Genomic DNA, 15,477 nt, shown 5'->3' with positions numbered 1-15,477 from the left:
ATTGACTCTTGTTAATGATATGCACACTAAAATGTTTAAAGGTGAAGTGTGCTTACATCTGTAAGTTATTTTGGAATGCATTCAAAATGTGTTGTGCCTTGATGGATAGCTAGAGGGATGAACAGACATATAATAAAACAAATACAGCAAATATTAACTGTGGACGTAAGTAATGAGTGTATAGGTGCTCACAATACACATTCAGACTTTTCTGTTCACTTGGACATTTTGTAATCGTGGGGGAAAATGCACATAAGCTTTGACCTAACAGTTGTTCCTTTAGGAATTTATCTTACAGATATATCTACACATGTCCATAAAAATATATGTTTTAAGGCCTTTATATCACAATATTGTTTGTTATAGGAGATGATTGGAAGTAACTTACATGTCCTTCAGTCAGTGTAGTTGGGTAAACTATAGTATGTTCACAGAGCTTAATACCATACGGCCATTTGAAAAGTGAGTTCTCTCTATATGTGCTCATGTGGAACAGTCTCCAAGATACAGTGATGAGTAATACACACACACACACACACACACACACACACACACACACACGTACACATGTGTATGTGAATATGTTACCATTTGAGTAATTAACATTAATATGCTACCATATCTTTTTAAAAAGGATATATACACACAGCATGCACAGAGAGAAGCATACTCACATATGCATATATTCCGTTTGCTTAGAATTTTTCTCATAGGCTACCCAAGAATGGGTATCAAGATTGAGGAGGCAAGAGGACAGGATTGGAGTGAGACTTCATTTTCGTTGTGTGTCTTATATTACTTTTCGGATTTTGTACCACGTACATGGTTTACATATTCAGAAAATAACCACAAGCTAGTTAGAGGTCAGTGAGTTTGGAAAGCAGATTGAACAAGAACAACCAAAGAGGCAAGAGGAAAACTAGGAGGGTGTGATGTCTCTAGAGCCAGTGGAAGGAGGGGGTTGTTTTAAGAACCAGTGAGCTGTCGGTTATGTCTGGTGCTGCAGAGAGCTCTGTAAAATACAGGTAAAAAGATGTCCATTTGGTTTAGGAACAGGGAGGTCATTCATACCCAAAGCAGTAACCTTGGCTCCATCTTGTCGTACTCGCAGCGCTTAGAAGACTATCAGCGTCGCCTCGATACCTCCAATCTGAAGTTGTCAGAGTACCCAAATGTGGAAGAGCTCAGGGTGAGAGACTGTCTAATCATAATTTAAAAAATGAAATACAGTTTACTAAAGACCTTGCAGGTAATTAACATCTCTGTGGGAACATCCATCACCTGAAGGAGTTCTTGTATCACAGATTGTATTTATGATTCTGTTCTTCGTTTGCAACATCTGGTCTGCGTGAAGCTTAGTCTTTCATCAGAGGAATCTTTTGTGTAAAACGAACTCTTTGTAAGAGAAATTTGCAGGAGACTAAGGGAACATTAGTAATTTAGTTTTATTTTGTTCTTACAGTCTGAATGGGAGTAGGGCTGTTTACTCTGGGAACTTTCTAGATTACTGAGTAAAACAAGATAATACTTTTTTCATGAACCTCTTCAGAAGCATAAGTGTTGAAACCATTACAGGAATGGTAGTAAAATATTTAGTAATTGCCATTTCTGTTACATGGGGCTTTTGTGTTAAGTAACTGCTTAGGATTTTTAATCTTTCTTGGTCTGTTTTACTTGGTGGTGGTTTTTGGCAGATGTATTTGGTGGCTGGTCAATCAGACTTTTATGTCTTATATAACAGCTTATCAAAAAGCAGGCTTAATATGCTTAGCCCCATCTCTTCCAGACAGTGGGATTTTTCTAGGGCTACCTAGACTAAAAGATGATTCTCTTACTAAATTATTAATAATCAGCAAGGCTGATCACCGCCTCGACTTTTTTATGAGTACTGTTCTTCCTTAACTTGGTTTGGAACTAGAGTCTGGCACTCGCAGGCCTCCTGCAGATAAGCTAGGCACCCCCCTTATCTAGTTATTCATAGAAAAATGAGGGGATGGGCTGCGAATCCAGTGCTGATCATTTTCATAAGCTGCTGTCATGTGTTTAGTGTGAGATTTATAAGACAGCACTCCTGAATATTTTCCTGCAAGATGCTTCTTCCCTTTTTAGGAGATTGTATGCAGCTTACTTTAACTTGATCTTTATTCCATGGTCAACAGTTGATAGATCTCGATAATGATACTGAAGGTAAATGGCATCTTTTATGTGAAGAATTTTTTGAAAAGCGACTGTATGGAATATGATCTCCCTAAGTGTTTGGAAATAATTTGTGTATAATCGTCTTTGTTTTGGCAGAATTTGGATTTAACAAAAAGGAAGATGATTCATGAAGGGCCACTGGTCTGGAAGGTGAATCGGGATAAAACTATTGGTAGGTGTAATGTCTGTCAGTATGGGGAGAGTGGAAGAAAGAAGAAAATAGTAAAGTTTCCTTATGCCTGAGAGAAGAGATGACCATTCACAGTTTTCAGCTGCAGCAGTGAGCAGTGCTGCTCTCGTATTTTTGCAGATCTGCTTATGCTGTGTTGTTATATGTGAAGTGCATTACATATTCATTTGGGGTGAAGCAGAGGTTTGTCATGATTCTGCCCTGCCTCCATCATTCTTGTATTCTAATGAGCTTTCCAATAAGCTTTCTTTAAATTGCTCCATTTCAAACTGTCTGTGGTGAGAAACCGTGGTGTTTTTTTTTTTCCTCATCAGTCACAGATTGGCATGTGTGTCAATACAATATAAAAATTAATATTATTATTATTTTCAAGTTTATTTATCTTGAGAGAGACAGAGAGAGTACAAGCAGGGGAGGAGCAGAGGAAGAGAGAGAATCTGAAGTGGGCTCTGGGCCATTAGCACAGAGCCCGATGTGGGGCTCGAACTCATGAAACCGTGAGACTGTGACCTGAGCCAAAATCAAGAATCGGACGCTTAACCGACTGAGCCACTCAGGCACCCCTAAAAATAAAACTAAAAAAGGCAATAGCAAGTTAATTTTTAACATGTATTAGACTGTATTAGATTTAACAGAAATAAATTTTCTGTGTCAAATTGTTAAAAAGTTTATAAACCACATCTCAGTATCTGCACTCATCACCTTCTCTATGTTTTTGTTTCCAGATCTGTACACGTTGCTGCTGGAAGACATTCTTGTATTGTTACAAAAACAGGATGACAGACTGGTGTTACGATGTCATAGTAAGATTCTGGCATCTACGGCTGATAGCAAACACACGTTTAGCCCTGTCATTAAGTTGAATACAGTGTTGGTTCGACAAGTGGCAACAGGCAAGTATGTCTGCAGAGTGACAGGAAGCTTCAGGTTCATGATACAGTTACAGGAGATGTTTGGTATTGTTTAAGTAGCCCAACTGGTATAGAGTTTTGGTTTTTTAATGTTCTTAGACAAATGAAATTTATTTACTGGGGAGAAAGTAAGAATTTGTGCCCCCAAATTATTTGGGATGCCTAGATTCTCTGAGCAATTTTCTGCACACTACTTTGATCTTTATTCTGTGTTCAAATCATTGATTGACACCAGTGAAGATGGAGAATTGAGAGGTAATCCCAACGAAAAGGCTTTCATGAGACTGGTGTCTTTTTTGATTTGTGAAAAAAGCGCAAACAAACAAAAATGAAGAGATGGGTTTAGTTTGGGGTACTTGAAATCCGTTTAAGTCAGCAAGTTATATGTTAACTGTACCAACAATGAGATCCCTTTTAAAACTTGTTCGTTCTGCAATGACAAGAAAAATTGGTGACCTCTTTTCTCCAACATCTAGCTGTTTAGCAAAAGGGCAATTCAATATAAATGCAAAAAAGTCAGTTCAGTAATTTAGATATATTGACACCTCTTGTTTCTAATAAGTGACTGTGGGATCAGTGCTGGTTTTTATAGTCTTTGTTTTATTGACATATAATATATACAGCATCGTCTACGGTAAGTCGCACAAAATTGTAATGTGTAGCTTAACAATTTTTTACAGAGTGAACATGTTTAAAAGTGAACACATTAACCTTTACCTAGATTAAGATGCAGAATAAATCAGGACACTAGAAGCATCCTTCATGGCCCCTATAGGTCACGTTCATGTCGTCAGAGTGATTTTTGTCTTGTTTCTTCCAGATAACAAAGCTTTGTTTGTCATCTCCATGTCGGACAACGGGGCCCAAATTTATGAACTGGTGGCACAGACAGTTTCTGAAAAGACTGTGTATGTATTAGATATAGCTACCTTACCCTAATGGTTTTTATTGTCCTGAATATAATATTCTATAAACTTAACTTCATTTTTGTAATCGTAGTTTGACAACCGAAAACTATATGGAAAGAAGCTCTTCCTCTGTATTCTTTTAGAGATGTTTTTCTAAGAACCTGTTCTTTTTTTAGATTGACGTCTCCTATTTTGATTCTATTCTTTTGAAAGTATCTTTTCTGAAGAAAATTTCTCACAAGTGTCATGTGAAGTTTTTAATGGGCAGTGTGTGCATAACGCTGTTTGTTAGGTTTTTCTTTAAGGTATAGCATTTTTTATAGTCTGCTTACGTTGCCAAAATAAAAATAACTCTCTGGCAGAAGTAGGGTTTTTTGTTGGATTGGCTTGGCTTGATTTCTGGTTTGTTTGTTTGTGTTGTTACTTCTTTCTGCGTGTATTTAAAGGGCGTTTGTTTTTCCTTTCACTTTTGGATTTTGGAACCTTTTCAAACTTCTGCAGCTGGCAGGACCTTATCTGCCGGATGGCCGCATCAGTGAAGGAACAGTCAGCGAAGCCAATCCCACTGCCCCAGTCACCACCTTGCGAGTGAGTGTGCATTTGCATTGTAGTAGGACTGACTTCGCGTTTTGTCAGGAAGGGAATAGCTAATTCTTACATCGTGTCACAATGATGTTTTGGCAACTCGTGAAGCTGAAAGATGGTTTTCTTTCTTCCATAGAGGAGACAACGATGAAGAAGAACCTCCAAAATTAAAAGTGGAGCATCATAGCATTTCAGTCCCTGGTCTGCAGAGTCCAGGTAAACTGATCTGTTAGGTTTGCCTGGAAGAGTGGAGTCTAAATATTACTAAGACGCAAAGAGGCTTTACGTCTTTTGGACTTTGCAGATTCTCGCATAAGCTGTTTCTTTTAACAGACTTCACTTATGAGCCTTTCGTGTGCCATTTTAACACTGCTCCAAGTGCCGTGTCTTTCACTTAACAGCAGATGATCTCTGTACTCTTGTGGTTATTTTTTCAGGTATTTCCTGAATGCTTCACATTGAAAGTTAAAAGTTTTGCTTAAGATCTATTCTACTTTTTCTGTTCCATTGAACAGACAGAGATTTGGGATTAGAGTCTCCCCTAATATCGTCAAAACCTCAGTCTCATTCACTGGGTGCCTCTGGGAAGTCCGAGGTAGATGATCTGTTTGTGGCTGAGAGACAGTTTGCTAAGGAGCGGCATGCAGATGGGACTCTGCAGGAAGCTGGAGCAAGTTACCAAATCCCAATCCCAGACCCGCACTTGCCTGCCTCAGAAGAACGGTGGGCCTTGGACGCACTAAGGAATTGTAAGTGCTGTTCATAAGTTAACACAGATGTTTGTGAAGTGCCAGAGTTGTGTCGTGTACCACGCAGCCATTTAGGGAGAACAAGGAAGTTTAAACTCTGACTTTTCCCTTAAAGAATTGTACTATCTCGTTGGGAAGATGATAGAACACTTCCTCCCACCTTTTAAAGTTAACGGGTACAGGTTGTTACAGTTGATCTGGTGGTGGTGACCAGAGAGAGATGCATCAGGAAACAAGGGGGATGTGATTATCACCTTGAAGAATGGGCAGGATTCAGATAGGCATGTAGAAAACATGCAGATCAGAATAGTGATAGGGCCAGAAGCACAGAGGCAGAAAACTCTTGAGTGTGTTCAGAGAGCCGCAGGTAGACCCTGTGAGCTCAAGGAGGCAGGGGAGATAAGGTGGGAAAGGTGGAAGGTGGGACGCTGAGGCCAGCTGTTGTGAACCTTGAATACCAGATTGAGTCCTCCGAATTTGAAGGGTGGCACAGCGCAGGGGAGCGCAGTGTGATCTGATCGACACAGGGCTCGATCCCACAACCTTGTGATCATGACGTGAAGTCAAAATCAAGAGTCAGATGCTCAACCCACTGAGCCACCCAGGCACCCTATCGTTTCCTTTTTTTATTTACCAGAGATTACGGGCTCAATTTGAAAACTGGCAAGCTATTTAAGGGGAAGTGATGAGCAGGAAGTTGGGAGTTTTAAGCCTGGAGCTTTGGGGAGAGGACAGAGAAAGAGATGGGTTTGAATGTCAGAGCCATAGGAATTCATCATATCTCTCGGGAAATGAAGGTAGAGCAGGACAGAGGGCCAAAGACTCAGACCTGTATGGAGACAGTTTCCCTAGAGAAACAAGATAGAAATTAAGCCAGAGTGAAAAGTACGGAATTGGTCAAGTTCTTTAAAATCTAATTCATTCTAGAGTCTCCTGATTCTGACAGTCAGAATGATTTCTGATGGTTTGACTAACACTGTCCCACTAGTAAGGTCATTTTTTAAAAACTACTAAATATGTTCTTATCCTTTGAAACTATACATGCTACCAAATCATTGAAATTAAATTTTATTATAAGGCAACTTTATTTTCGTCACCATGTAAGGAGATTCTTTGGATTATTATAAAATGATAAATGTTCTGTGTGTCTAATAAAATTAGAAAAAATAACACCTGTGTATACAGTGTCGGCTTCTGGAAAAAGCAAAACTTTCAGGGCTTCTTTTCTAGCATAACACAGCTTTTTAACATCTTTTTAAAAAGTACTTTCGGGGTATTATTCAGGTTGCATGGAATCAAAAATAGACAAAGGCATGGTATTAGCTGTTCTGAACAGGAGTATCTCCTCATTCAGAAGGCTTACTTACATCTTTTCAAGTCTTGTTTGATATTAAATATTTTCTAGATGGTGCTTTATCTCATTTTTCAATACAAAACAAAAAAAATGATGGTATGAAATTAATATTTTGACTCTACGAAAAAGATACTTTTTGAAATAATTGGTAGTTCCGCAGACGAATTTAATTCTGGCAGTCTGAGGCTATTGTTGTGAATGTGTGTTTTCTCCTCCCTCCTAAATCTTTCAGTGGGCTTGTTGAAGCAGTTGCTTGTACAACAGCTGGGTTTGGCTGAGAAGAGCACTCAGGAAGACTGGTCACGTTTCCCGAGATACGGAACAGCGTCTTCCGGAGTGCAGACAGACAGTGTAACCCAGAACTCTGAAAATAGTAAGGCCTGTCCTCCTGGTGAAGGACAGGTGTCCTTTAGAACTGAAAGTGGTGACATTTCCACTTGTTACAGTCCACGGACTTCAACTGAATCTTCTGCTCCACGAGATTCAGTGGTACTGGCATTCCAAGATAGCCAGGCAAGTAACATTTTAGTAATGGACCACATGATTATGACCCCAGAGATGCCTCCTGCAGAGCCAGAAGGGAGTCTTGATGAGAGTGGAGAGCACTTTTTTGATGCCCGGGAAGCACATAGTGATGATAATCCATCAGAAGGTGATGGAGTGGTTAAGAAGGAAGAGGATGTTAATTTGCGCATCTCAGGCAAGTTTCTTTCACATTTAAACTTTGATTTTGATGGTCATTAACTGTGCTGTGTGCTGTGCTGAGATGGATGTTTGGGTATCTACGCATTCTCGTGTGTGTGTGTGTGTGTGTGTGTGTGTGTGTGTGTGTGTGTGTGTAGCATTTATCTTTCATGCAGTAAATGATGACTGAATCTGCTCTATGCCAGACCCCATCGTAGGAGCTGGGAGATACGGCATTGATAACACAGAAAAATCCACTATTCTTGGGAAGCTTAAGTACTAGGAGAGGAAAGAATAATGGTAACTGAGTAAACAGATGTCAGACAGTAAGAAGAATTAGGAGGAAAAATAAGTCAGAGGCGGCAGAGATTGATAGGGCAGTCGGCAACCAGGGTCGGGGTGCAGAGGACTCTAGGAGAGAGCGGGGGCACGCAGGCCGCTGGGCAAGAGCAAGCGTCTGGCGGTGGCTAGGTGCAGGGTGAGGGAGAAGGTGGTGCACCATGAGGTACGAGGACTGTTTGGCTAGGGCATTTGTGGCAGGATCATATGGGGACTTTGCAGTTTGCAGCTTTTGACTTTTAAGACACTAACACGAAGTTTTTTGGAGATTTACCATGAAAGTGTGCTAAGTTTAGCTTCAAGCCAAAGTGCGAAGACCCTGATGTACTTAAAACTGAACTTGAGGATTGGAGAATTAATGGCTTTTCTCCATCTTTAGTGGCTTTGAAAGTTGTCAGCATATCCCCTCGTCTCTGTTTTTTGATGCGAGGATGGCGGCACCAAGCTCATCAGGCTCTTCCGTCTCTGTCAATAGGAAACTATTTGATCCTTGACGGCTACGATGCGGTGCAGGAGAGCTCCACGGATGAGGAGGTTGCTTCCTCACTCCCCCCACCGCCCACGACAGGCGCCCCCCCCATGGACTCTGCCGGCCAGCAGCAGCATTCTCCCCAGAACGCCCATTCCGATGGGGCGCTCTCACCGTTCACCCCGGAATTCCTGGTCCAGCAGCGCTGGGGAGCTATGGAGGATTCCTGTTTTGAGATCCAGAGTCCCCCCTCTTGTGCAGACTCACAAAGCCAGATCATGGAGTACATTCGTAAGATCGAGGCTGACCTTGAACACTTAAAGGTACCTCAGATGTCCGTGTCCTCATGGCTGGGGTAAAGAAACATACCTAACAGAGAGGACGTACAGAACAACTGACATGTTGATGTCAGTAAGCTTGTTCAGGTTCTAGATTTGCTGTTTTCTTTGACCAGTATCCATGAACAGACCTGGATAAAAAGCCGAAATCAGCACTGTTTATCTGGTTGCAGATCACAAAAACAGGAAAAGGTTGTAGCACTGTAGACAGTGTGTTTGTTTGGGTTTCTAAGTTTAAGAACCCAAATATATTTGGGATGACTGGCTGGCCTCCATGAGAAAATGTGAATAGCAAGCTGACGGAGGTGGGGTTTGTGTCGTTATGAATCTAGGCTAGAAAATGCTTTCACTTATTAATTATCTGCAAATCGTTACGTGGTGTCAGTAGTTTCCCAGCCGCTTTGACACATAGACACTGGCTCCAATGGCTCCCGTAATCTGAAAATCTGGACATGAATGGATTTTTGTGAGTTGGTAGTTGAAGCTGTCACCGTATGGGCCACTATTTCAGAACTGACTTAGGTGGTAATTTCTGAGAAAAGGACTTTATCTTAAAGTTTGTCATCAGTAGATACAACTGCTAGAGCCCAAACATTTTTTCATTACTTTGCAAACAATATTAAAAGTGATCTTAGCCTTTTAGCTAAAGACTGGTCTTCCTTTTTAATTTTCTTTATTTACACACACAAAATTTTTTTGTGTTTATTTATTCTAGAGAGAGAGAAAGAGACACAGAGTGTGAGTTGGGGAGGGGCAGAGGGAGGAGACACGGAATCCGAAGCAGGCTCCAGGCTCTGAGTGGTCAGCACACAGCCTGATGTGGGGCTTGAACCCACGAACCGCAAGATCATGACCTGAGCTGAAGTCAGACGCTTAACCGACTGAGCCACCCATCTTAGTTTTTCTTTTAACCTCACTTGGTCGGTGTTTCCCTCATCCCAGAGCTGATGAGATATCTCCTAGGCCATTGTGGGCAGATTGGCTCTACCACCGTTCATGTCACCTATGGGACCATTTTCAGGGTGACTCTAGGGGTGGGAGAATCACCTTTACACGAGAAGGTTTTAAGTTATTCACTCAAGGGAGAATTTTTTTACAGGAATGAAGTTTCCTCTTCTTCCCCACTAACAAAATTGTTAATGACATTAATGTGGACATTTAGAGGCATGTACCAGTAATATGCAAAAGCTTTCTTTCCTGTTTTCATAAAGAAAGATTAGGATGTTCAAATGAAAACCTATGGGTTTTATTTTACAGAAGGTGGAGGAAAGTTACAACATTCTTTGCCAAAGGCTGGCTGGATCAGCCCTCACAGACAAGCACTCAGGTATGTGAAAATTGTGGACTCCAGACTCTAGAATCATTCTGCCTGAACAGTACATTGGATGAAATGATTTATTATTCTTTAAAGTGGAAGCCTTCTGAGATTCCATTTCTCTCCTGTCTTTAAAAAACTGCTTGTTTCCAAACATCATCTATCAGGCAGAGGCTGCCATTTGCTGACTGTGCTCTTCCTCTTGTGAGAGGAGCCGCGGCCATCAGTTGTCCTGTGCGGTCCCTCCCCACCGCACACTCCCCCGTTCCCCCGCCCCGTCTTTCTTCACCTTTACAGAAGCAGAAAGCAGGGCGGTGGGAAGCCTGGGCAATCCTAGGTTCCTTAGAGATCTGCCAGTGCTGTTGCGAGGGGGCTTGGTGCTCCTCGGGCCTGGCTGTACTCCGGTGTCTGTCCCGACAGCCAGAGCGGTGTCTCCCCGCGACCGCAAATGGATCTGTGCTCGGTGACGCGACTTGTACCCATCTGCTTACGTGCTTTCGAATGAGGCTGTTCTGATCCAGTGAACAAAAGACCCAGCCATGCCCTCAGACCTCACCTCTCGGTATTCTCTGAGTGTTCATTTGTTCTTCTTAATTGGATCTCCGCATGTCTTTATTCTTCCCAGATAAAAGTTAGAGCCGCGTGTCCTGGAGGTGACTGAAGGTTGTTGGATTTTGAGCGTCGGCCTTGTATCACCCATCCTGGCTCCACCGTGGGTGCAGAGAAGAGTGTGTCCCAGAGGGTCTGCCTGTGAACCACCCCCCTCCCCCCACCCCGGGGCAGCCATGTGCCCGGGCGCCCAGAGCGGGACTAGTTCTTCACAGTCTGGCAGCTGCACTGGTCTGTCAGTGAGGGAGTATTCGTTCTCTCACTCTGCTCTCCTCACTATCGGAAATTCATTTTGATTCACAACAGAAACCAAATGTATAGAGCTTTGGGTGTAGGATATGAAATTTTACTTAGACTTAAGAAAAAGAGAAAATCAGATGTATTTATTTGACTTCATTCCGTATTTGAAAGCACATTTTAATTTTTATTTTGCCATGTTTTGTTTTGAGTAGTGAGAGTTTTAGCCCTTTGTATTTAGTACACCCAAGGGTCAGTTGCTCCTGAAGCCAAGAGTTCAGGATAAGGTGTTAGGAGGTTGGGTAGAGAGGTGAAGGAGAGGGGGAAGTAAGCAAGGGGAGCAAGGAGCATCTAGCTTCCACTAAACTGTATTGCATGCCCTCTGCTGCCCAGTGGGCGTCGTCTTTGAGGGTCACCTCAAAGGCATAGTATGCCCGTGGCTCCGCTCCTGTGTGCGGAGGACTTGAGCCGTGTGCTACCCAGATGGGCAGAGAGCTAGGTGGGCTTCCTCCCACGTGAGGCGAGCACCTCTTCTCTGTAGCCGGGATCAACCCCCAATTAACAGAAATCCTCAGTGTACTAAAGAGCAGGCACTTGAAAATCGGTGTGTTCTTCTTGTCTTCTTTCTATCGAGGGTAGGGATTTGGGAGGGAGAGGAAAGCAAATTTTATTTTCTTGGCTATAAATTTGCTATTCTTGGTATTGTTTCATTTTTATAATTATACATTAGACTTCGGCACTTGTGTAAATTATCCCTGCAGGTTGAGCGGGAAGTAAAAACAAACAAATGGAGATGCTTCAGATGGTGGCGGGGGTGGGGGTGCTGAGGAAGGGGGGATGGGAGCGGGGAAAAGAGTTTGGGAAGGTTATCTAACTGAATCACTACTGAGTTGAACCATGGCTCTCATTAGCCACGGGTACTGCTGAATAGAAGGCCAGTAAAATTTTAGTACCTGGAGGTTTGACTCTTAATATTAATTTTGCACTGATGGGTGCCAAAGGGCTCTCTGAGTTCAAAGGACAGCCTCGAGTGGAGTGGAGAGAGATGAGGCGGAGAAGGCAGAGCCGCTCAAACCAGCTCCCGAATGACTTCCTCTGACTTCACTGCCGGAGCTTTTTCCACACTGGTGCATGACCGACCTTAAAAGTTGCAGACCAGAGCATACACTGGATACTGTGGGCAAGGGGTTGCTAACTGCCTGCTCTAGAATGAATTGTAGTATTGGCTGCCCCCTGCAGAGGGTAAATGTTTCAGAACTGTAACTTGAGAACTCCTTCAGTGATATTGGCTTTCTGTGGTTTTCTTTGTGCATCGGGTATATGTGTTTTGGAGTATTTTTGCCAACTAAAGCTAAATCATGGGTCAAGTCTTCAAATTCTGTTACTACATAAAGAGTACCTCCACTGCTCATTTCAGTAGTGCCCTCTGAACTCTGTGGGTAATCAGGAAGTAATTTTACTCTTCCCCCGCACTCTCATCGCAAGCCGGTAAGGATTCCCTACTGCTTTTGTAAACACCACTACAATTTAACAAGCTCATCTAAGTCCGGATTCCTATTTCCTGCCTTTTTCAAATCTGACCTATGTTTTGAAGTAGACCAATTTGGACTGTTGGACCTCATCTATAAATTAGAATTCTATTTTGAGTCGTAGACCAAGTATCAATTAAATCTGAGTGGGCTTAAAAATTTTAGAGGCAGAAGCTAGTAAGGGAAGCTTGGGACTTGAACTTTCTGTATCTCTTAAGAGAAGCGAGTGGAAAAGCCAAATGATCATGTAGTGCTGCTGGAGATGACGTAGTCACTCGCAACCAAAAGGGCAACACGCCCGTGGCCACCTGACACCGGGGTCATCAGCTGGCATTTAATCTGGAGAAAGGGAACTGTAAATGGAACTTTTATCTTAAATTCAGACAGTACAGGGTAATCCCATAATTCCCTAGCACTCAAGAAGCTTTGTAGGTCAACAGCGTTTGGGTTTCTCTTCTAGCTCAGCCAGTGTATCTCGCCCTTAACAACTATTGGCTTTGCTTTTCCTGCAGTTGAAGCTCTCCTTGGAACAGGGCTAACTGGAAAAATACTTTGACCGTAGCTCTAGTACTTCCAAATAAACTCATATCTGGATTTTTAAATGAAGCCCCAAGACAAAGTCTGAGTCTGAAAAGATTCCACAATTTTGAGTGTGTTCTTTTTATCCTCCAGCCTACCTTCCTCCCGCCTCCTTCCCAGCATTGCCTCCTACACCTTCCATTTTTTTGGCCGTTATAATCACAGCCATTTTACTTTGATACCATATCTGCCTTTCAGGACAATGGAATTAGATATTCCTAGTGTCTTTGAGCGACAGTGGTCCCCAGCGAAGCTGTTTTCTCCCAGGTTACCTGACTAGAAGCTGGAATCAAGGGTGGTGAACACAGCAACCTTCCCAGAGCAGGAGGGCTGGGCTTTAGCCATCCAAGTGACCTGCTGTGACCCTGTGCTCTCTCTTGTGGGCCTGATGGCTCCTTTGCTATTAAGTGGCAAATTACATTTGGAGTGTCTCCTTCCTTTTCAGAGAACAGAGTTAATCAAGGCAAATCAGCAAGCCCCCAAAGTGCTATAATTTAAAATCATGATTACATACTTTAAAATCAGCCAACTTGGACTGCTTGAGTTATCTTGGCTTTTAGAACCTAAACTGTAACTATTCTATCGTACCGTAAGAAGGCGCATTTCATTAGTTTTCTGGCTTCCCATTCCCCAAAACAACTTCTAACCACTGTTTAAGACAGTTTTTATTTGTTTTTTTGGAGGCAAGAGGGGGAACCTAATGTGAGAGTAAAGGAGAAAAGCTTATTTTTTCTTCTTTTTAGAAGCTAGAGAAGATAATTAAGGCTTCCTGTGAGTTGTCTTTTACTTGCATACTTTTTTTTTTCTTTTGATGTTGGTAAATTTGGTGTATTACATGGAGCTTCTCTATTTCAAACTGGAAACTGTCTTCTCTGAAGGTGGTGTATGATGTTATTTTGAACTGCTAGAGCTTTGGTCAATATTTCCTTCTGTATACGTCACAGAGGGCACCATTGAGAATTGTGTACAGAGGACCTCAGAATACAAAATTGTCAGGACCGTGTAGTCATCTTTCTGCTGGCTGGTTTCTTCCCCCTCCTGTTACAATTTTTGTTTTAAATCATGGGGTTTTTTTTCGTTTTTGTTTGTTTTGTTCGTTTGTTTTCTGACCCACCCCTTTCGTTGATCTGCAAAATAGTTCCTTCTTCGAGAAAAGAGTTTCTTTTGCCTCGTTCCGTATGCCTTCCCCACTGGTACTGAGGGTTTTGATAATAAATTGGTGGAAGAACAACGTACCTCGTAGAAGGAAGCCCTGTCTGCCATTTCCAGGTGCCAATGGCTAAGCAGATGTACTGCAAAAGTGGTAACTGTAATGTGCACACTATTGGTTATTTTTAATAAGCCTCTTCCTACTAGAACATTTTATTTTCCTTGTTCACCATACAATCATGTACTCTTTAACAGAAATTACTTTTAAAAAAATCTGGAACTATCTTTAAAAGAACTTTATTAATAATCATGTATTTTTACTGATCACATTTTGAAATGCCTAAAAGACTTTATTGTTCTAATTATCCAGATGTACCTTTGTAAAATAGCTCTTTTATGAATTAGCTGATAAGGCTGTATGTTTCTGGAACAAAATATTGGTCATCTAAAAACTTTCTGTTTTCTGGGGTCTGGGAAAATAGAAAATGAGAGTTCAAATATTAAATATGCTTAAAGGAACCAAGTATGTGGCTTTTTATTTATGTTCTTCTTGGTTTGTCTTCTCCGAGTTGCATTAGAAAAGTTGAGGCCCCAAGGAGGCCTTCATTCATCTTACTGGCAAGTGACTGTCGAGCAGCTTCCTGCTTGTTAGAGCATCTTTACTAGCCAGACGAGCCAGCTCGTCTCTGTGATGGGCCAGCCTCCGTGAGGACACCGACGGCGGGTGTTGCCGCAGCGTCCGGGGCGGTGCTTTTGCTCTCTAACAGCTTCATTGAGACATAATTCACATTTCGCACGGTTCACTCATTTAATGTGTACAGTTCGATGATTTTTGGTATGTATTTTTTAAATTGTAAAACATATGTAACGTAAAATTTGTCATCTTAACCATCTTTTAAGTGTATAAATCAGTGGGATTAATGGGGCAGCTTTTATGGTTCACTTGAAAATGACTTTGGTTTAATGCCACCCTAAATGAAAATATGATGTCTTTTTTACCATTCTTATCCCCAGTGCTGGACTTCCTAAAGTAGCAATATTTCTATGCTTTTATGGACCCCGTTTCAACTTTTGGGCTTTTTGGTATGTTGGTTTTGACACAGAGGTATCATTCGACTTATTCTTGGGATGATATTTTAGTTTTCAGTCATTTGGGGGCACATTTGGCTGATAGATCTAATAAGCGTGACAAAAAATGCTCAGTATTTTGTAGGATTTTTTAGTTAAGCTTTCTAAAACTGAAGAATACGCAAATGTACTTTGCAGAAATGAACCTGTTTGTGCTTGTGGCTGTGTTTATGAGCATAACCGGTAGGGAAACGCATGCCTGTTC

The 15,477-nt window shown here is 41.8% G+C and overlaps 1 protein-coding gene across 5 annotated transcripts in view; it reads left to right on the top strand.

The window, feature by feature from the left end:
* The window catches only part of ARHGEF12 (Rho guanine nucleotide exchange factor 12), a 149,809-nt gene extending 135,146 nt beyond the window's left edge, over positions 1 to 14,663 (top strand). For all 5 annotated transcript variants that reach the window (XM_027036747.2, XM_027036748.2, XM_027036746.2 and 2 more), the window contains 11 exons: positions 1,112 to 1,189; positions 2,296 to 2,371; positions 3,115 to 3,282; positions 4,121 to 4,208; positions 4,710 to 4,796; positions 4,930 to 5,009; positions 5,309 to 5,542; positions 7,129 to 7,596; positions 8,395 to 8,711; positions 9,984 to 10,053; positions 10,667 to 14,663. In XM_027036747.2, the coding sequence (XP_026892548.1) occupies positions 1,112 to 1,189; positions 2,296 to 2,371; positions 3,115 to 3,282; positions 4,121 to 4,208; positions 4,710 to 4,796; positions 4,930 to 5,009; positions 5,309 to 5,542; positions 7,129 to 7,596; positions 8,395 to 8,711; positions 9,984 to 10,053; positions 10,667 to 10,677 (1,677 nt within the window). In that variant the 3' untranslated portion in view covers positions 10,678 to 14,663. The remainder of the gene's footprint in view (positions 1 to 1,111; positions 1,190 to 2,295; positions 2,372 to 3,114; positions 3,283 to 4,120; positions 4,209 to 4,709; positions 4,797 to 4,929; positions 5,010 to 5,308; positions 5,543 to 7,128; positions 7,597 to 8,394; positions 8,712 to 9,983; positions 10,054 to 10,666) is intronic.
* Positions 14,664 to 15,477: the final 814 nt, after the last annotated feature.

The sequence above is a fragment of the Acinonyx jubatus genome, chromosome D1 (genome assembly GCF_027475565.1).
Source record: "Acinonyx jubatus isolate Ajub_Pintada_27869175 chromosome D1, VMU_Ajub_asm_v1.0, whole genome shotgun sequence".
Taxonomy (NCBI): domain Eukaryota; kingdom Metazoa; phylum Chordata; class Mammalia; order Carnivora; family Felidae; genus Acinonyx; species Acinonyx jubatus.
The sequence above is the reverse complement of the archived record's forward strand: the minus strand, read 5'-3'. Positions and strand labels throughout refer to the sequence as shown.